The sequence below is a fragment of the Aquarana catesbeiana genome, linkage group LG06, assembly GCF_042186555.1.
Source record: "Aquarana catesbeiana isolate 2022-GZ linkage group LG06, ASM4218655v1, whole genome shotgun sequence".
Taxonomy (NCBI): Eukaryota; Metazoa; Chordata; class Amphibia; order Anura; family Ranidae; genus Aquarana; species Aquarana catesbeiana.
In genome coordinates this window covers 95977125-96000581 of record NC_133329.1, presented here as the reverse complement: position 1 = coordinate 96000581, position 23457 = coordinate 95977125, and the positions used below count along the sequence as shown (strand labels likewise).

The 23457-nt window shown below is 44.8% G+C and overlaps 1 protein-coding gene across 1 annotated transcript in view; it reads right to left on the bottom strand.

The window, feature by feature from the left end:
• NHERF2 (NHERF family PDZ scaffold protein 2) overlaps window positions 1–20479 on the bottom strand; it is a 200292-nt gene extending 179813 nt beyond the window's left edge. The window contains exon 1 of the mRNA XM_073636467.1: window positions 20121–20479. Coding sequence (XP_073492568.1) covers window positions 20121–20330 — 210 coding nt within the window. The 5' untranslated portion in view covers window positions 20331–20479. The remainder of the gene's footprint in view (window positions 1–20120) is intronic.
• Between the last annotated feature and the right edge of the window lie 2978 nt (window positions 20480–23457).

The window sequence follows — 23457 nt, the reverse complement described above, 5'->3', positions numbered from 1 at the left end:
ACACACCTGGCTATCACAGCTACCATAAAGTCAAATGTATGCGGACATCTATTCATATTATTGAGGTCAGATGTTTCCAGTGAAGGGTCTTTAACTTTTTATGATCTGTTCCGGCATGACTGTGTACAAAGCCAGCTCTATAAAGACATGGTTTGGTGGGTTTGGCATGGAGGAACTTGAGTGGCCTCCACAGATCCCAGACCTCAACACTACTGAACATCCAATCTGGGCTCAACCAGAAAGACAATTGTGAGCCAGGTCTTCCCATCTAACATCAGTACCAAATGCCCTTTTGGCTGAATGGGCCCAAATGGGGGGGGGCACTCCATATTAATGTTCATGGTTTGGAATGGGATGCCCAATACAGGGTGTGATGGTCAGGTGCATTCTGAATGTCCTGATTTCTAAAAAAAACAGTAGACTCCTCTCCCTGGACAGAGAGATTAAGGAACTAAAAGAGAAGCTATCCATACATAAAAATTCTCAAGAATATAGTTCACTGTCTTCCAATCTTCTAAATCATCTGGAGAAGGAAGACAGAGAACAAAAATACAAAAAACAGAAAAAATACTCTAGAGATATTGGAGACTATAAAACAAATAATGTCTTCAACTGGCAGAAATTATTTAAGACTGCCTCCTCCACGGAATCCTCAATTAATGATATGGAAGTCAATCTGCCAGTACACACACAGGGAACCTCAACTGCCCGAGCCCCTCCACCCAGTTCAAATGGGGGTCGAATATCTAGAAGTCAGGAAAGACAAAGACGGGTATCATACTCATCACAATCTAGAATACGACATTTCAGTCCACAAACCCCCAGACGACCCTCGGGAGGTAGGGGTAACTTTAGGGGCAAACGGAGAGGTAGAGGCAACTTTAGAGGTAATAATCAACGTCAAGATGTTCATTTTCGTCGTGAATACGACAGTCCACCTCGCCAGGGCTATGAGGATCAGCCGTCCCGTCGCCCCGTGGAAGGACAAGGGACATGGCATGATCCCAACTATAGGGAAAATTCATATTACCACTATCCTCCATCTCCACTCCCCACCCATAACCGGTACTCACCTCTTAGAGACTTACATAGCTCTAGAGATAGAGAGGGTGACTATAGAGATTAATCATACACACATGGTCCCAACTCCTATAACAACCAGGGTTTTCACGAAGACCGCTACCCCAGAAAACGAGGTCCAGACCAAAGAGAGGATGTCGGGGAGGTAGGAAATTACAGAGGAGGAAAGAGAAAAAAAGTGTAGCAGGGCAAGGTATATTCAATTTGAGTACCCAGCCACTATCCCAGGGAGAAATATCAGTATTAGACAAAGGTTTGAAGTATGCCCCACCAAATAAACTGAATAAATTTCACACATACATAGATGTTCATAAATATATACGCAAAATAAACATACAGAGATATCTTGTCACCAACCCTACGAGGACTGATTATCCAGCAGCCACTTCAGGGACTGTACATTCTGGACTCTCCAATCCTTCTCTGTTTGCCCCCCCTGTCCCCATGGCACCTGCTGTTAAGATCTTTAGAGATCTGATATTGGAAGACCTTGCTAAATTACCCGAGAAACGCATGAGACATCCCCCAATATCAAAAAAGGGGTTGCAGTCTTTGTGCGCACGGAAAAATATAGTCGTCCGCCCGGCAGACAAAGGAGGGGGTATAGTGATATTAGATAAAGATAAATACGAGGAGGAAATGTACCGGATCCTGAATGAACCAGGTACTTATATGGAACTTACCAACAATCCCACCAATACATATAAAAAACAACTGGTAAAATTGGTAAATAAGGGATATAATTGTGGAATCCTAAACAAAAAAGAAAAAGCATTCATGATACCTAAAGCACCCAGAATTCCCACTATTTACTTCTTGCCAAAGATCCACAAGAATCCGATCTGCCCTCCAGGTAGACCCATCGTGAGTGGCATTAATTCCATAACTTCACGGATCGGTAAATACATCGACTTCTATTTGCAACCTGTAGTTAAGAAAACACCTTCTTTTTTGAAGGACACGGGCTCTACAATTAAACTTTTGGAGAGCATTAATATGCGGGATGGCTACATCTTAGCTACAGCAGATGTAGCATCTCTGTATACATGCATACCACATCAAAGAGGTATAGAAGCAGTTAGGCATTTTTTAAACCAAGAACAATCCCTAGCATCTTTTCAGAGTGATTATGTGATAGAACTCCTAGAGTTCGCAACGGAACACAACTACTTTTGGTTTAATCACCGCTACTATCTTCAACAACGCGGTGTAGCCATGGGAGCAAAGTTTGCTCCAAGCCTTGCGAACCTCTTTATGGCCAAGTGGGAGGAGGATGTCGTCTATGCCCACCACACCACATCATTGGTGTTGTGGGCAAGATATATAGACGACATCCTCCTCCTATGGAGTGGCACCTTTGAAACTCTAGCCAACTTTTTTGAGGATCTGAATGCGAATAACAGAGGGATCTCCCTTACCTATGAAGCCAGCAAAACGGGGATACATTTTTTAGATCTAGAGATCAAAATTGTAGACGGTCAATTTAAGTTTAATACCTACTTTAAGTCAACAGACCGGAACAGTTTTATCCCCAGAGACAGTTGTCATCACAGCTCCTGGCTCAAAGCAGTGCCTCGGAGCCAATTTTTAAGGCTTCGTAGGAATTGTACTGATGTGGATACGTTTATCTCACAAGCTGAAGTCTTAAAACAGAGATTCTTAGATAAAGGGTACAACCAAGTAGATCTTGATACCGAGCTTCGGAGAGTGACCAACATAGATAGAAACACTCTTCTATTAACTAAACACGAAAGAGACCCAGATACCACTTATAAATGGGCATTGTCAACTACATACTCAATACAACATAAACAACTCAAGAGTATTATAAGAAAACATTGGGGAGTACTGAAACAGGACAATGTCTTGGGAAAAATATTGCCAGAACAAGCCAGGATTATCTTTAGAGGAGCACCATCCCTACAGGGACGAGTAGCACCCAACATTATTAATCCTCCATCACGTCCTTCTTTTTTTCACGACTGGACGGGGTTTTACCCCTGCAAAAAGTGTGTTGTGTGTCGACACAACATACCAATAAAAAGAAAATTAACTGAATTTGTGTCGACAACCACAGGGAAGAGGTATACTGTTAAACCTTTTTGCACATGCAACACTAGATATGTCGTGTACTTAATTGTTTGCCCATGTGGCAAACAATATGTAGGTCGCACAACTAGGACCTTTACGAAAAGAGTGAGTGAACACATCAGCCTCATCAAAAGTCGAGACTCAAAACATAGTGTCCCGAGACACTATAAAGAGGTTCATAATAGTGACCCCACCGGCTCACTATTTATGATAATCGAAAAATATACCCCCCCATGGAGAGGTGGGGCGTTAACTAGAGGCGTTTCTCGTTTGGAAACGTTCTGGATCCATGAGTTACAGTCTTTACACCCAAGGGGTATGAATGTGGATCTAGACATCAACGCCTTTATCAATGAGTCGTAGAATGAACACGACTATATCTAGCTCTGGATGCAAGGCCAGTCACAATGAAGTTCCAATTAGATTATATTTTAGAGGATAGGGAAGCTCCAATTAGATTATATTCTAGATGATAGGGAATGGCTTATATTCTATTTATTTTATGAAATATTAATTAACTTCAAGGTTTGTTAATACGTGTGAGTTGATGATCATATACTACACGTACGATTATCTACATTTATGTACAAATACTTTTGGGTGTATAATTCACACAAAATATATTCTTTTTGGATATATATTTTATAATTCTTGGGTGTAATTAATTGTGTAATATGGACCCCCTACTGAGAATCCGTCCTGGGCCTATACCCCCCCCCCCTTTTTTTCTGTGTTCTCACAATTTACAGGATTGCTACATTCACATATGTAAGACTTATAAATCTGGGAGATGGTTGCATATTTAACATTAGTCCATTGGCCCCAAATCCCTCCCTTAGTTCACATTGCACATGGCTCATTCACACACCCTTATTTATGACCTATAAATTAAATTAAACAAGAGTCGGGGAGATGTTTTATGTATAACATCATTCCATTGTTTGAAAATCTCAGCCCACTTCTCTTAATTCACATCGCACATATCAATCGCATCCACGGGGCTGATGTTATTGATATTTCAACGTAGTGTACACATTTAGGTATATCGTATACATCTGTTTTGGATAATGTTGACACATTACCATTTGTTAGTGTATGATTTCATTATCAAATTCTTTCTTTTTCTTTTTGCACTTTTATTTCGATAGCCACACCTTTATGCTAGATTAGGATTAGTCCTATAGCAAAAAAACCCTTTTTTTTGATTTAACACGAACTTTTTGTTATCACCTTAAATACATATTATGTGTTCTATAAATAGAACACCACTATACAAATGGTACGCGTGTTGTTAAAGGGTACCGCCAATGACGACATTGCGTTCTCCGTCATATTGAGACGTGGTACGCATGCGTTGAGGAGCGGACTGTCAATGACGACATCGCGCCACGCCGTCCGCCACACTGAGGCGTGACACGCATACGGCGAACGGCCGTCTAGCTTGCGCTTCATATGGGCGGAAGCAGAGTTCGAACGTGTCATGACGAGTGGGCATCCGGCTTTAACCACTTCCGGATGGTGATCCGGTTGTCTTTCTCCATAATAGAGTACTATTTCCTACTTTTTTCCAGCACCGGCGGCATTTATTGTTCATATGATTTAATATTTTAACAACAAATTGACATTTTGGTTCCCCATTTCCCCACAAGAGATGATTGGAACGCATAGAAGCCATCAGAAAGAGGCTTGGAACGCACGCGGGGCCGCCATTTTGGCGACACCCAGAAGTGCGAGTAAACAAGGGGCACATGCCGGATTCTCATCAAAGGGGGTCTTGGTGGGTATATAAGTAAGTATGGCAGCGGTGGTAGAGTACCCCAGAGGAAGTCTAATGAGACGAAACGCGTCGGGAGACTCCACTGCCTGCCATTAATTTTAATTCAAGCGCTTTTTTTATCATGGAACATGTAAGTTTTCTACCACAATAAATTTTATTTCTTTTAAACGGTATTACACTATGTGGCCCCCTTTTTTACTTTCTATGAGCCACTACGAAATTTGGTCAAGCACGGAAGAAGTCTGATAGGAGCTTTGGACACAGCATCCGGATTCCGTATTGGTCTAGCGTGACATCTCACTACATTGCCCGGTGGCAACACAAGCTTTTCTGACTCAAGGGATATATATCTCTGTGAGTCCAACGGTTCCGGTAAGCCTCCATCAGTGTCTACCATCTCTTTTTATTCTATGTGACGTGGGGATATCATCACCCATTTTGGACTTCTACAGCTTCTATATAAATTAGACACTTATAGAGACTCTTTCCAGTACCATTTAGAATATATAGAGTTATGAATCAAATGGCCATATATATATTCTCTTTGTTGTTTTTCTACCTACTGTCCCATTTGATTTAGCTATGGAATGTACAGACATCACCATTGGAATCTGAGCTTTTATTGGTTTTTAGATTTCCTTAGAGGTGAATATACATTCATCTGAAACCTTTATGGTAGTACTTGTTAGATCTATGGTGGTCATAGTTGGATATTATGCTTTTTGAGATTCTGTTCAATATTAGCGCTACACTATTTATATCCATATTCCTTACAAATTTCCTTTTTGTGTGTGAGCTGCTTTGACAGAGCAAGCGCGGTGTTTCTTGATTTTATTCGTTTTCACTGTGGTTATATTGGAACATACACTGCTGCTGCTCCTCTTTCTGTGTTGTAATATACACTGTTGCTGTTTTGTTTATTTTTTATATAACATCCTTCCCTCAAAATGGATGTGTTTGATTATCGAGCCTCTCATAAGGTTAACACGGAGGGAGTCTTTACGGCTACTGGTATTGAGACAGAGATAGGAGGTTTATTTATGAGGTTGAAGAATGTCATGACAACCGAACTTCACCTTCAATGGGATCTAGTCTTTTTACAGCAATATATTTCAGAAGGGATGGTACCTAGAAGTCTACGTTGGGAAGTACAACCCCAACAGGGCGAAACTGACGTGGAATCATGGTTCAAATACTTTAATGATGTGGGTATCAATTTTCTGAATGTCCTGATTTCTAAAAAAAACAGTAGACTCCTCTCCCTGGACAGAGAGATTAAGGAACTAAAAGAGAAGCTATCCATACATAAAAATTCTCAAGAATATAGTTCACTGTCTTCCAATCTTCTAAATCATCTGGAGAAGGAAGACAGAGAACAAAAATACAAAAAACAGAAAAAATACTCTAGAGATATTGGAGACTATAAAACAAATAATGTCTTCAACTGGCAGAAATTATTTAAGACTGCCTCCTCCACGGAATCCTCAATTAATGATATGGAAGTCAATCTGCCAGTACACACACAGGGAACCTCAACTGCCCGAGCCCCTCCACCCAGTTCAAATGGGGGTCGAATATCTAGAAGTCAGGAAAGACAAAGACGGGTATCATACTCATCACAATCTAGAATACGACATTTCAGTCCACAAACCCCCAGACGACCCTCGGGAGGTAGGGGTAACTTTAGGGGCAAACGGAGAGGTAGAGGCAACTTTAGAGGTAATAATCAACGTCAAGATGTTCATTTTCGTCGTGAATACGACAGTCCACCTCGCCAGGGCTATGAGGATCAGCCGTCCCGTCGCCCTGTGGAAGGACAAGGGACATGGCATGATCCCAACTATAGGGAAAATTCATATTACCACTATCCTCCGTCTCCACTCCCCACCCATAACCGGTACTCACCTCTTAGAGACTTACATAGCTCTAGAGATAGAGAGGGTGACTATAGAGATTACTCATACACACATGGTCCCAACTCCTATAACAACCAGGGTTTTCACGAAGACCGCTACCCCAGAAAACGAGGTCCAGACCAAAGAGAGAATGTCGGGGAGGTAGGAAATTACAGAGGAGGAAAGAGAAAAAAAGTGTAGCAGGGCAAGGTATATTCAATTTGAGTACCCAGCCACTATCCCAGGGAGAAATATCAGTATTAGACAAAGGTTTGAAGTATGCCCCACCAAATAAACTGAATAAATTTCACACATACATAGATGTTCATAAATATATACGCAAAATAAACATACAGAGATATCTTGTCACCAACCCTACGAGGACTGATTATCCAGCAGCCACTTCAGGGACTGTACATTCTGGACTCTCCAATCCTTCTCTGTTTGCCCCCCCTGTCCCCATGGCACCTGCTGTTAAGATCTTTAGAGATCTGATATTGGAAGACCTTGCTAAATTACCCGAGAAACGCATGAGACATCCCCCAATATCAAAAAAGGGGTTGCAGTCTTTGTGCGCACGGAAAAATATAGTCGTCCGCCCGGCAGACAAAGGAGGGGGTATAGTGATATTAGATAAAGATAAATACGAGGAGGAAATGTACCGGATCCTGAATGAACCAGGTACTTATACGGAACTTACCAACAATCCCACCAATACATATAAAAAACAACTGGTAAAATTGGTAAATAAGGGATATAATTGTGGAATCCTAAACAAAAAAGAAAAAGCATTCATGATACCTAAAGCACCCAGAATTCCCACTATTTACTTCTTGCCAAAGATCCACAAGAATCCGATCTGCCCTCCAGGTAGACCCATCGTGAGTGGCATTAATTCCATAACTTCACGGATCGGTAAATACATCGACTTCTATTTGCAACCTGTAGTTAAGAAAACACCTTCTTTTTTGAAGGACACGGGCTCTATAATTAAACTTTTGGAGAGCATTAATATGCGGGATGGCTACATCTTAGCTACAGCAGATGTAGCATCTCTGTATACATGCATACCACATCAAAGAGGTATAGAAGCAGTTAGGCATTTTTTAAACCAAGAACAATCCCTAGCATCTTTTCAGAGTGATTATGTGATAGAACTCCTAGAGTTCGCAACGGAACACAACTACTTTTGGTTTAATCACCGCTACTATCTTCAACAACACGGTGTAGCCATGGGAGCAAAGTTTGCTCCAAGCCTTGCGAACCTCTTTATGGCCAAGTGGGAGGAGGATGTCGTCTATGCCCACCACACCACATCATTGGTGTTGTGGGCAAGATATATAGACGACATCCTCCTCCTATGGAGTGGCACCTTTGAAACTCTAGCCAACTTTTTTGAGGATCTGAATGCGAATAACAGAGGGATCTCCCTTACCTATGAAGCCAGCAAAACGGGGATACATTTTTTAGATCTAGAGATCAAAATTGTAGACGGTCAATTTAAGTTTAATACCTACTTTAAGTCAACAGACCGGAACAGTTTTATCCCCAGAGACAGTTGTCATCACAGCTCCTGGCTCAACGCAGTGCCTCGGAGCCAATTTTTAAGGCTTCGTAGGAATTGTACTGATGTGGATACGTTTATCTCACAAGCTGAAGTCTTAAAACAGAGATTCTTAGATAAAGGGTACAACCAAGTAGATCTTGATACCGAGCTTCGGAGAGTGACCAACATAGATAGAAACACTCTTCTATTAACTAAACACGAAAGAGACCCAGATACCACTTATAAATGGGCATTGTCAACTACATACTCAATACAACATAAACAACTCAAGAGTATTATAAGAAAACATTGGGGAGTACTGAAACAGGACAATGTCTTGGGAAAAATATTGCCAGAACAAGCCAGGATTATCTTTAGAGGAGCACCATCCCTACAGGGACGAGTAGCACCCAACATTATTAATCCTCCATCACGTCCTTCTTTTTTTCACGACTGGACGGGGTTTTACCCCTGCAAAAAGTGTGTTGTGTGTCGACACAACATACCAATAAAAAGAAAATTAACTGAATTTGTGTCGACAACCACAGGGAAGAGGTATACTGTTAAACCTTTTTGCACATGCAACACTAGATATGTCGTGTACTTAATTGTTTGCCCATGTGGCAAACAATATGTAGGTCGCACAACTAGGACCTTTACGAAAAGAGTGAGTGAACACATCAGCCTCATCAAAAGTCGAGACTCAAAACATAGTGTCCCGAGACACTATAAAGAGGTTCATAATAGTGACCCCACCGGCTCACTATTTATGATAATCGAAAAATATACCCCCCCATGGAGAGGTGGGGCGTTAACTAGAGGCGTTTCTCGTTTGGAAACGTTCTGGATCCATGAGTTACAGTCTTTACACCCAAGGGGTATGAATGTGGATCTAGACATCAACGCCTTTATCAATGAGTCGTAGAATGAACACGACTATATCTAGCTCTGGATGCAAGGCCAGTCACAATGAAGTTCCAATTAGATTATATTTTAGAGGATAGGGAAGCTCCAATTAGATTATATTCTAGATGATAGGGAATGGCTTATATTCTATTTATTTTTTGAAATATTAATTAACTTCAAGGTTTGTTAATACGTGTGAGTTGATGATCATATACTACACGTACGATTATCTACATTTATGTACAAATACTTTTGGGTGTATAATTCACACGAAATATATTCTTTTTGGATATATATTTTATAATTCTTGGGTGTAATTAATTGTGTAATATGGACCCCCTACTGAGAATCCGTCCTGGGCCTATAACCCTCCCCCCCCCCCTTTTTTTCTGTGTTCTCACAATTTACAGGATTGCTACATTCACATATGTAAGACTTATAAATCTGGGAGATGGTTGCATATTTAACATTAGTCCATTGGCCCCAAATCCCTCCCTTAGTTCACATTGCACATGGCTCATTCACACACCCTTATTTATGACCTATAAATTAAATTAAACAAGAGTCGGGGAGATGTTTTATGTATAACATCATTCCATTGTTTGAAAATCTCAGCCCACTTCTCTTAATTCACATCGCACATATCAATCGCATCCACGGGGCTGATGTTATTGATATTTCAACGTAGTGTACACATTTAGGTATATCGTATACATCTGTTTTGGATAATGTTGACACATTACCATTTGTTAGTGTATGATTTCATTATCAAATTCTTTCTTTTTCTTTTTGCACTTTTATTTCGATAGCCACACCTTTATGCTAGATTAGGATTAGTCCTATAGCAAAAAAACCCTTTTTTTTGATTTAACACGAACTTTTTGTTATCACCTTAAATACATATTATGTGTTCTATAAATAGAACACCACTATACAAATGGTACGCGTGTTGTTAAAGGGTACCGCCAATGACGACATTGCGTTCTCCGTCATATTGAGACGTGGTACGCATGCGTTGAGGAGCGGACTGTCAATGACGACATCGCGCCACGCCGTCCGCCACACTGAGGCGTGACACGCATACGGCGAATGGCCGTCTAGCTTGCGCTTCATATGGGCGGAAGCAGAGTTCGAACGTGTCATGACGAGTGGGCATCCGGCTTTAACCACTTCCGGATGGTGATCCGGTTGTCTTTCTCCATAATAGAGTACTATTTCCTACTTTTTTCCAGCACCGGCGGCATTTATTGTTCATATGATTTAATATTTTAACAACAAATTGACATTTTGGTTCCCCATTTCCCCACAAGAGATGATTGGAACGCATAGAAGCCATCAGAAAGAGGCTTGGAACGCACGCGGGGCCGCCATTTTGGCGACACCCGGAAGTGCGAGTAAACAAGGGGCACATGCCGGATTCTCATCAAAGGGGGTCTTGGTGGGTATATAAGTAAGTATGGCAGCGGTGGTAGAGTACCCCAGAGGAAGTCTAATGAGACGAAACGCGTCGGGAGACTCCACTGCCTGCCATTAATTTTAATTCAAGCGCTTTTTTTATCATGGAACATGTAAGTTTTCTACCACAATAAATTTTATTTCTTTTAAACGGTATTACACTATGTGGCCCCCTTTTTTACTTTCTATGAGCCACTACGAAATTTGGTCAAGCACGGAAGAAGTCTGATAGGAGCTTTGGACACAGCATCCGGATTCCGTATTGGTCTAGCGTGACATCTCACTACATTGCCCGGTGGCAACACAAGCTTTTCTGACTCAAGGGATATATATCTCTGTGAGTCCAACGGTTCCGGTAAGCCTCCATCAGTGTCTACCATCTCTTTTTATTCTATGTGACGTGGGGATATCATCACCCATTTTGGACTTCTACAGCTTCTATATAAATTAGACACTTATAGAGACTCTTTCCAGTACCATTTAGAATATATAGAGTTATGAATCAAATGGCCATATATATATTCTCTTTGTTGTTTTTCTACCTACTGTCCCATTTGATTTAGCTATGGAATGTACAGACATCACCATTGGAATCTGAGCTTTTATTGGTTTTTAGATTTCCTTAGAGGTGAATATACATTCATCTGAAACCTTTATGGTAGTACTTGTTAGATCTATGGTGGTCATAGTTGGATATTATGCTTTTTGAGATTCTGTTCAATATTAGCGCTACACTATTTATATCCATATTCCTTACAAATTTCCTTTTTGTGTGTGAGCTGCTTTGACAGAGCAAGCGCGGTGTTTCTTGATTTTATTCATGGTCAGGTGCTTACAAACCATACATTGTATATAAGCTGTTACACCTCTAATTAACCACTTGCCGACCGCAATACGTATAGATATGTTGCGGTTTGCAAATGGTTTACCAGGATAATGGATGAAGATATCAGCCATAACCCATGGATTGTTTTTTGCAGCCTGGGGTTTCTCGGGCTTACCATTTCCACCGGCTTGCCCTCAAAACGATGCAATAATGCAGCCAGCTGGTCACAGTGGCGATAAAAGACTAGATTATCTAGACTAGATTGTCTTTGATCGCTTTTATGGCCTTGGAGGGCAGGATGGATGTCATGATTTTTGGTCCAGGGTGGAAGTAAACAATTTTTTTTAAGCAAAAGATCAAAAAAAGTTTTTTTTTTTTTTTGTTGATCTTTTGCTTTTAAAAGTAAAGGAGAGATTTGGGGTCTTTTTGACCCCAGATCTCTCCTTATAAAGAAGACCTGTCATCCTTATTTATATTACATTCCTTGTAATAGGAATAAAAGTGATCAAAATAAAAATAAAGGCACAGTGTAAAAAAAAAAATGAAATAAGAAAAAAAAAATTAAAGCTCGCGCACGGAAGCGAACGCATACGTAAGTTTAGAACAAGACCAATGATTTTAGCACTAGACCCAGTCTAACTCTAAACAAGTCAACTCTAAAGGCGTTTAAAGTATCGGCTATGGAGATTTTTCAGTATCGCAGTTTATCGCCACTCCACGAGTGTGCACAATTTTTATGTGTGACATGTTAGGTATCTATTTACTTGGCATAACATTATCTTTCATATTATACAAAAAAAGTGGTGTTTTTCTTTTTAGTTCATTAAAATATATTTTAACCACCACCACTATAACCACATTTAGTGCATGCTTTGACAGTAGCTCACTTACTGGCTGGTAAATGCATCAATTGACAGAATATTCTACAGAGTATATACACAGTTATCTGGGAGCGAATGTATACACACAGTGATGGTATATACTATAGAGTCACTTAGTCACTTGATGGTTTCAGTAAACACATAGGGGTTGATTTACTAAAGGCAAATAGACTGTGCACTCTGCAAAGTGCGGTTGCTTCAAAGCTTAGTAAATAAGCAGAAGCTCTGATGACTTCCATCATCCAATCATGTGCAAGCAAAAATGTTGTTTTTTATTTATTATCCTTGCACGTGATTGAGTATTATTTGCAAGGTGAAGCTTCAACTCATTTAGGCCCCTTTCACAATGCTACGACTTGAATGTCACACGATTTTGACATGATTTTGCCGCAATTTCTGTAAACTTGAGGTCTATGGACCTTGCATCAAAGTCGGACCAAATTAATTCAGGGACTACTTTGAAGTTGGTGCGACTTGAAATTGCACAGATATGAACGGTACTCATTGGAAATCATGGTGTACGACTTGTCATGCGACTTTGCAGTCCCAAGTCGCAGGACAAGTCGCACAAGTGTGAAAGGGGCCTTACTAAGCTCTGGAGCAACTGCACATGCATAGTGCAACTGCATTTTGTAAAGTGCACAGTCTATTTGCCTTTATGTCTGCAGTCTCTAACCATCTCTTGTATCATGTCTGCAGTCTCTGACCATCTCCTGTATCATGTCCTCAGTCTCTAACCATCTCTTGTATCATGTCCTCAGTCTCTGACCATCTCTTGTATCATGTCTGCAGTCTCTGACCATCACTTGTATCATGTCCTCAGTCTCTGACCATCCCTTGTATTATGTCTGCAGTCTCCAACCATCTCTTGTATCATGTCCTTTAGTCTCTGACCATCTCTTGTATCATGTCTGCAATCTCCTACTTAAACTTAAACACACTGCTAATAGTAGTAACAAAATTTACATTCGGTGCACCTAGCAGACATGATACAGGAGATGGTCAGAGACTGCAGACATGATGCTGGAGATGGTCAGAGACTGCAGACATGATACAAGAGATGGTCTGAGACTGCAGACATGATACAGGAGATGGTCAGAGACTGCAGACATGATACACGAGATGGTCAGAGACTGCAGACATGATACAAGAGATGGTCAGAGACTGCAGACATGATACAGGAGATGGTCAGAGACTGTAGACATGATACAGGAGATGGTCAGAGACTGCAGACATGATACAAGAGATGGTCAGAGACTGCAGACATGATACAGAAGATGGTCAGAGACTGCAGACATGATACAGGAGATGGTCAGAGACTGCAGACATGATACAAGAGATGGTCAGAGACTGCAGACATGATACAGGAGATGGTCAGAGACTACAGACATGATACAGGAGATGGTCAGAGACTGCAGACGTGATACAAGAGATCAATGCAGCCTCACCAGTGCCCATCAAATGCAGCCTCCCCAATGCAGCCTCCCCAGTGCCCATATCAGAGCGGCGATCTCCCGCTGTGTCACGGAGCTGGATTTGAATTTCCCGGGCTGGGCGGCTGCAGTAACAATGTCCCGCCTCCTGTGATACATCACACTGATTCAATGTGTGGGCATTGGATCCGTGTGCAGTCTATCACAGGAGGCGGGACATTGTTACTGCGGCCACCCGGACAATTCAGCTCTGTGACACAGGGAGATTATTAGAGACTACGCTATGCTACAAGAGATGGTTAGAGACTATGAACATGCTACAAGAGATAATCAGAGACTGTGAACATACTACAGATGGTCACAGACTATGGCATTTTACAAGAGATGGCCACAGACTGTAAACATCCAAAGGAGATGGTCAAGAGACTGTGAACATGCTAACATGACATTCAACGAAACTGTGAACATGCTATTGGAGATGTTGGAGACTGGGGACATGCTATAGGAGATGTTGGAGACTGGGGCCATGCTATAGGAGATGTTGGAGACTGGGGCCATGCTATAGGAGATGTTGAAGACTGGGGCCATGCTATAGGAGATGTTGAAGACTGGGGCCATGTTATAGGAGATGTTGGAGACTGGGGCCATGCTATAGGAGATGTTGGAGACTGGGGCCATGCTATAGGAGATGTTGGAGACTGGGGCCATGCTATAGGAGATGTTGGAGACTGGGGCCATGCTATAGGAGATGTTGGAGACTGGGGCCATGCTATAGGAGATGTTGGAGCCAGGTCCATGCTATAGGAGATGTTGAAGACTGGAGCCATGCTATAGGAGATGTTGGAGACTGGGGACATGCTATAGGAGATGTTGGAGACTGGAGCCATGCTATAGGAGATGTTGGGGACTGGGGACATGCTTTAGGAAACAGTCATTATCTGCAGACAGTACAAGAGACTTCTAGAGATCACTGCTAAATACATCTCCTTTACAAATCAATGTTTCCACATCCGTGCTCTATACAGCCCACTTCATGATTATCACACCATCTGACACATATATAGTACAATTCTCTGACAATGATCCATTACAAACAGCTGAAAACATGAAAAGGGAAGGACAGTACAGAAAACATAAGAAAGAATATTTTTTTTCTCTGTCTTGGGTAAGCACTAAAACACAGAATATTGTATGCAGGGCCCCAAAGTGCCAAAGGGGCCCAGGCTGGGCACCAGGGATAGAGAGGTTCAGGTACCTGGAGGTGCATTGCTGAGTATTCAGAATGGGGAGCACAGTGTGAGGAGCTGAGTTACCTGGCAGTGAGTGTGTGATAAGTTACTTAGCCTGTCCAGAGTATATGACAGTACTGTATGTAGAGAGGATCAGGATTTGGTGATAGGACAGTATATACTACAGAGAGGATCTGTAATGTGGCGATAGGACAGTATATACTACAGAGAGGATCTGTAATGTGGCGATAGGACAGTATATACTACAGAGAGGATCTGTAATGTGGCGATAGGACAGTATATACTACAGAGAGGATCTGTAATGTGGCGATAGGACAGTATATACTACAGAGAGGGTCAGTAATGTGGTGATAGGACAGTATATACTACAGAGAGGATCAGTAATGTGGTGATAGGACAGTATATACTACAGAGAGGATCAGTAATGTGGTGATAGGACAGTATATACTACAGAGAGGGTCAGTAATGTGGTGATAGGACAGTATATACTACACAGAGGATCTGTAATGTGGTGATAGGACAGTATATACTACACAGAGGATCTGTAATGTGGTGATAGGACAGTATATACTACAGTGAGGATCAGTAATTTGGTGATAGGACAGTATATACTACAGAGAGGATCTGTAATGTGGTGATAGGACAGTATATACTACAGAGAGGATAAGTAATGTGGTGATAGGACAGTATATACTACACAGAGGATCTGTAATGTGGTGATAGGACAGTATATACTACAGTGAGGATCAGTAATGTGGTGATAGGACAGTATATACTACAGAGAGGATCTGTAATTTTGTGGTAGTAATGTGGTGATAGGACAGTATATACTACAGAGAGGGTCAGTAATGTGGTGATAGGACAGTATATACTACAGAGAGGATCTGTAATGTGGTGATAGGACAGTATATACTACAGAGAGGATAAGTAATGTGGTGATAGGACAGTATATACTACACAGAGGATCTGTAATGTGGTGATAGGACAGTATATACTACAGTGAGGATCAGTAATGTGGTGATAGGACAGTATATACTACAGAGAGGATCTGTAATTTTGTGGTAGTAATGTGGTGATAGGACAGTATATACTACAGAGAGGGTCAGTAATGTGGTGATAGGACAGTATATACTACAGAGAGGATCTGTAATGTGGTGATAGGACAGTATATACTACAGAGAGGATCTGTAATGTGGTGATAGGACAGTATATACTACAGAGAGGATCAGTAATGTGGTGATAGGACAGTATATACTACAGAGAGGATCAGTAATGTGGTGATAGGACAGTATATACTACAGAGAGGATCAGTAATGTGGTGATAGGACAGTATATACTACAGAGAGGATCTGTAATGTGGTGATAGGACAGTATATACTACACAGAGGATCTGTAATGTGGTGATAGGACAGTATATACTACAGAGAGAATCAGTAATGTGGTGATAGGACAGTATATACTACAGTGAGGATCAGTAATGTGGTGATAGGACAGTATATACTACAGAGAGGATCAGTAATGTGGTGATAGGACAGTATATACTACAGAGAGGGTCAGTAATGTGGTGATAGGACAGTATATACTACACAGAGGATCTGTAATGTGGTGATAGGACAGTATATACTACAGAGAGGATCTGTAATGTGGTGATAGGACAGTATATACTACACAGAGGATCTGTAATGTGGTGATAGGACAGTATATACTACAGAGAGGATCAGTAATGTGGTGATAGGACAGTATATTCTACACAGAGGATCAGTAATGTGGTGATAGGACAGTATATACTACAGAGAGGATCAGTAATGTGGTGATAGGACAGTATATACTACAGAGAGGATCAGTAATGTGGTGATAGGACAGTATATTCTACACAGAGGATCAGTAATGTGGTGATAGGACAGTATATACTACAGAGAGAATCAGTAATGTGGTGATAGGACAGTATATACTACAGAGAGGATCTGTAATGTGGTGATAGGACAGTATGCAGTACAGGGTAGAGAAGTTACTTGGCATTGAATATTACATGGTGGATGTCGAATAAGTTAGTACTAAGGGGGGTAATCATTGAGCAGTGAGTGAGACTTTCATCAAACATTCTCTGGTGATGAATCAATCACTGTCATTTAAAACTTACACACCTGGAAGATTCTCCTGCAGTGAATGTTTTGGTTTAAACTCTTAAATGTATAAAGTGTCATATATACACCACTATTTATTATCAGACTATGGAGGTTGGTAGTTGTGATGGGCAGTAAAGAGTAAGGGGTTGTAATGTGACCTGGTGGTAATAGGTATACAGAGGATTAGATAATGGGTAGTGATGTTCCCTGGTGATGGGAATACAGTAATGAGTAAGAATGATGGTTACCTGGTGGTGAGTAGTATAGAGTAGTAGGCAGAGCAGTGGGTAGTGTAGTGGGCAGTGGTGTTACCTGGTGGTGAGTAGTGTAGAGCAGTGGGTAGCCCTGTTACATAGTGGTGAGCAGTGGGTAGTCTTGTTACCTGAAGGTAGGTAGTATAGAGCAGCAGGTAGTCCTGGTGGTGGTAGGTAGTACAGGGTAGTGGATAGAGTACAGGTTAGTGGTGTTACCTGGTGGTGGTGAGTGGTATAGTGCAGTGGGCAGTGGTGTTGCATAGTGGTGAAAAGTATAGAGCAGTGGGTAGAGTGATGGGTAGTGCAATGGGTAGAGTACAGGTTAATGGTGTTACCTAGTGGTGGATAGTAGAGCGCAGTGGGTAGAGTGATGGGTAGGGCAGTGAGTGGGTAGGATAGTGTAGTGGGTAGAGTAGTTGGTAGTGTGGTGGGTAGTGGTGTTACCTGGTGGTGGGTACTACAGAGCAGTGGGTAGAGTGATGGGTAGCACAGTGGGTAGTATAGTGCAGTGGGTAGAGTAGAGGTTAGTCTTGTTACCTGGTGGTGGGTAGTATAGAGCAGGGGGTAGAGTGATGGGAAGCGCAGTGGGTAGAGTACAGGTTAGTGGTGTTGCCTGGTAGTGGTGAGTAGTATAGTGCAGTGGGCAGTGGTGTTACCTAGTGGTGAATAGTACAGAGCAGTGGATAGAGTGATGGGTAGCACAGTGAGTAGAATAGAGTAGTTTGTATAGCAGTTGGTAGTGTGGTGGGCAGTGATGTTACCTGGTGGTGGGTAGTACAGAGCAGAGGGTAGAGTAGTGGGTAGTATAGAGTAGTAGATAGAGTAGTGAGTAGAGCAGTGGGTAGTATACAACAGTGAGTAAAACAGTGGGTAGTCATGGTACCTGGTGGTGGGTGGTAGAGTGATGGGTAGTGCAGTGGGTAGTATAGAGTAGTGGGTAGAGTAGTTGGTAGTGTGGTGGGCAGTGGTGCTACCTGGTGGTGAGTAGTGTAGAGCAATGGGTAGTATAGAGTAGTGGGTAGAGCAGTGGGTAGTATAGAGTAGTGGGTAGAGGAGTGGGTAGTGTGGTGGGCAGTGGTGTTACATGGTGCTGAGTAGTACAGAGCAGTGGGTAGTGGTGTTACCTGATGGTGGGTAGTACTGAGTAGTGGGTAGAATAGCTGGTAGCTCAGTAGGTAGTCATGTTACCTGATGGGGGGTGGTGTGGAGCAGTGGGTAGAGTAGTAAGTAGAGCAGTGGGTAGTATAGAGTAGTGAGTAAAGCAGTGGGTAGTATATAACATCGAGTAGTGCAGTGGACAGTGGTGTTACCAGGTGGGGGGTAGTGTAGAGCAGTGGGTGGAGTAGTGAGTAGTGTAGAGTAGTAGGTACAGCAGTGAGTGAGTAGGTAGTATAGAGTAGAAGGTAGTGTGGTGGGCAGTGTTGTTACCTGGAGGTGGGTAGTATAGAATAGTGGGTAGAGTGATGAGTAGCGTAGCGTAGTGGGTAGTACAAAGTAGTGGGTAGTAAAGTGGGTAGTCACGTAACCTGGTGGTGGGTAGTATAGAGTAGTGGGTAGTGTAGAGGTTAGAGCAGTGGGTAGTCGTGTTACCTGGTGGTGGGTAGTACAGAGCAGTGGGTAGAGTGATGGGTGGTGTGGTAGGTAGTCATGTTACCTGGTGGTGGGTAGTACAGTAGGTAGTATAGTGGGTAATGGTGTTATCTAGTGCTGGGTAGCACAGTAGGTAGTACGGAGTAGTGGGTAGTATAGAGTGGTGTGGTGGGTAGTCATGTAGTTACCTGGTGGTGGGTAGTGCGGTAAGTAGTATAGAGCGGTAAGTAGTCCTGTCGTTACCTGGTGGTGGGTATTGTGATAGTTAGTAAAGTGGATAGTACAGTGGGCAGTCCTGTTACCTGGTGGTGGGTAGTGCGGTAAGTAGTATAGAGCAGTAGGTAGTCCTGTAGTTACCTGGTGGTGGGTAGTACAGAGTAGAGGGTAGTGCAGTGGATAGTGGTGTTACTTGGTGGTGGGTAGTATAGAGCGGTAGGTAGTCCTGAGTACTTACCTGGTGGTGGGTAGTGCGGTAAGTAGTATAGAGCGGTAAGTAGTCCTGTCGTTACCTGGTGGTGGGTATTGTGATAGTTAGTAAAGTGGATAGTACAGTGGGCAGTCCTGTTACCTGGTGGTGGGTAGTGCGGTAAGTAGTATAGAGCAGTAGGTAGTCCTGTAGTTACCTGGTGGTGGGTAGTACAGAGTAGAGGGTAGTGCAGTGGATAGTGGTGTTACTTGGTGGTGGGTAGTATAGAGCGGTAGGTAGTCCTGAGTACTTACCTGGTGGTGGGTAGTGCGGTGGTTAGTACAGTAGGTAGTCCTGAGCACTTACCTGGTGGCAGGTAGTGCAGTATTAGTAAAGTAGGTAGTACAGACAGTAGGTAGTCATGAGTACTTACCTGGTGGTGGGTAGTGCGGTATTAGTAAAGTAGGTAGTACAGACAGTAGGTAGTCGTGAGCACTTGCCTGGTGGTGGGTAGTGCGGTGGTTAGTACAGTAGGTAGTCCTGAGTACTTGCCTGGTGGTGGGTAGTGCGGTGGTTAGTACAGTAGGTAGTTGTGAGCACTTACCTGGTGGTGGGTCTCTTTCTCCACGTTGGCCCCGTTGACTTGCAGCACTCGGTCTCCGGCTCGCAGTCCGGCCAGCTCGGCGGGTGATCCGGGCTCCACCTTGCGGATGTATTGGCCGCTCTTGTTCTTCTCGCCATGTAGGTGGAATCCATAGCCTTGCTCCCCCTTCAGGATGAGGCAGAGCCGGGGCTCGGGGCGCTCTTGGGACATGGTGGGTGACGGGCGGCGGGCAGTCAGTGGAGGACGGCGGGCATAGCGGGGCACAGAGCGGGGACTCCTCTACTCTCCTCGGACAGATCGGAGCTCAGTGTGCGGCTCCTCCCCCTCCTCCTCTCCTCTCTCACTCGCAAACAAGGAAAAGCCACAAAGATGCTGCTCTGGCACCTCCCTCCGATACAGACTGGAATCTCCCACACCGGGGGACAGGAGCCTGGACAGGGACCACATCTAGGGGGGACAGGAGCCACATCAGGGGGACACAGGAGCCAGGACAAGGACCACATCTAGGGGGGCACAGGAGCCAGGATAGGGACAACATCTGGGGGGTCAGGAGCCAGGACAGGGACCACATCTAGAGGGGACAGGAGCCACATCTAGGGGGCACAGGAGCCAGGACAAGGACCACATCTAGGGGGGCACAGGAGCCAGGATAGGGACAACATCTGGGGGGTCAGGAGCCAGGACAGGGTCCACATCTGGGGGACAGGAGCCAGGGCAGGGACCACATCTAGGGGGACACTGGAGCCACATCTGGGGGGCACAGGAGCCAGGACAGGGACCACATCTGGGGGGGACAGGAGCCAGGACAGGGGCCACATCGGGGGGGGGGGCAGGAGCCAGGATAGGGACCACATCTGGGAGGGATTGGGAGTCAGGATAGGGACCACATCTGGGGGGGTGAGGAGCCAGGACAGGGACCACATCTACGGGGGGTCAGGAGCCAGGACAATAACCACATCTGGGGGGGTCAGGAGCCAGGACAGGGACCACATCTGGGGGGGTCAGGAGCCAGGACAGGGACCACATCTGGGGGGACAGGAGCCAGGACAGGTACCACATCTAGAGGGGACAGGCGCCAGGATGGGGGCCACATCTAGGGGGTCAGGAGCCGGGACAAGGACCACATCTAGGGGGGCACAGAAGCCACATCTGGGGGGCACAGGAGCCAGGATAGGGACCACATCTGGGAGGACAGGAGCCAGGATAGAAACCACATCTGGGGGGACAGGAGCCAGGACAGGGACCACATCTAGGGGGACACAGGAGCCACATCTGGGGGGCACAAGAGCCAGGATAGGGACCACATCTGGGGGGTCAGGAGCCAGGACAGGGACCACATCTGGGGGACAGGAGCCAGGACAGGGACCACATCTGGGGGGGCAGGAGCCAGGACAGGGACCACATCTGGGGGGGACAGGAGCCAGAATAGGGACCACATCTGGGGGGGGTCAGGAGCCAGGACAGGGACCACATCTATGGGGGGTCAAGAGCCAGGACAGGGACCACATCTGGGGGGATCAGGATACAGGACAGGGACCACATCTGGGGGGGGGTCAGAATCCAGGACAGGGACCACATCTGGGGGACAGGAGCCAGGACAGGGACCACATGGGGGGGGACAAGAGCCAGGACAGGGACCACATCTAGGGGGGACAGGAGCCAGGACAGGGACCACATCTAGAGGAGACAGGAGCCAGGACAGGGACCACATCTAGCAGGGACAGGAGCCAGGACAGGGACCACATCTAGGGGGGGCAGGAGCCAGGACAGAGACCACATCTAGGGGGGACAGGATCCAGGACAGGGACCACATCTAGGGGGGGCAGGAGCCAGGACAAGGACCACATCTAGGGGGGCACAGGAGCCACATCTGGGGGGCACAGGAGCCAGGATAGGAACCACATCTGGGGGGACAGGAGCCAGGACAGGGACCACATCTGGGGGGGACAGGAGCCAGAATAGGGACCACATCTGGGGGGGGTCAGGAGCCAGGACAGGGACCACATCTATGGGGGGTCAAGAGCCAGGACAGGGACCACATCTGGGGGGATCAGGATACAGGACAGGGACCACATCTGGGGGGGGTCAGAATCCAGGACAGGGACCACATCTGGGGGACAGGAGCCAGGACAGGGACCACATGGGGGGGGACAAGAGCCAGAACAGGGACCACATCTAGGGGGGACAGGAGCCAGGACAGGGACCACATCTAGAGGAGACAGGAGCCAGGACAGGGACCACATCTAGCAGGGACAGGAGCCAGGACAGGGACCACATCTAGGGGGGGCAGGAGCCAGGACAGAGACCACATCTAGGGGGGACAGGATCCAGGACAGGGACCACATCTAGGGGGGGCAGGAGCCAGGACAAGGACCACATCTAGGGGGGCACAGGAGCCACATCTGGGGGGCACAGGAGCCAGGATAGGAACCACATCTGGGGGGACAGGAGCCAGGACAGGGACCACATCTAGGGGGGCACAGGAGCCACATCAGGGGGACACAAGAGCCAGGATAGGAACAACATCTGGGGGGTCAGGAGCCAGGACAGGGACCACATCTGGGGGGACAGGAGCCAGGACAGGGACCACATCTGGGGGGGGGCAGGAGCCTGGACAAGGACCACATCTGGGGGGGGGGGGGTCAGGAGCCAGGACAGGGACCACTTTAAAATCTCCTGACCAGGAGAGGCCAGTGTATTGATGCAACATGTAGGGATGAAGTGACCGCATGAATAGACCATATAAATATGTAATCTAGATGTTGTTGTCTTAAGAAAATTGAACTTTTTAAATGCTTTTATTTATGAATAACAAATAAAAATCTGGGTTTAATAATATGTTGTATTATTTTTTGTTACCACCTTTAAAATCCCAAAGTTATTTTTACAATATGCATTCTTAATTATATGGTGCCCACAAGACAGAACCATACAAATGTGGAGGGGACACCGGGCAGGATCACACAGATGTGGAGGGGACACCAGGTAGTACAATCCAGATGTGGAGGGGACACCAGGCAGGATCATACAGATGTGGAGGGGACACCAGGCAGGATCATACAGATGTGGAGGGGACAGCAGGCAGGATCATTCAGGTGTGGATGGGACACCAGGCAGGGCAATACAGATGTGGAGGGGACACCAGGCAGGACCATACAGATGTGGAGGGGACACCAGGCAGGATCATACAGATGTGGAGGGGACACCAGGCAGGATCATTCAGATGTAGAGGGGACAGCAGGCAGGATCATACAGATGTGGATGGGACACCAGACAGGACATACAGATGTGAAGGGGACACCAGGCAGGACTATACAAATGTGGAGGGGGCAGCAGG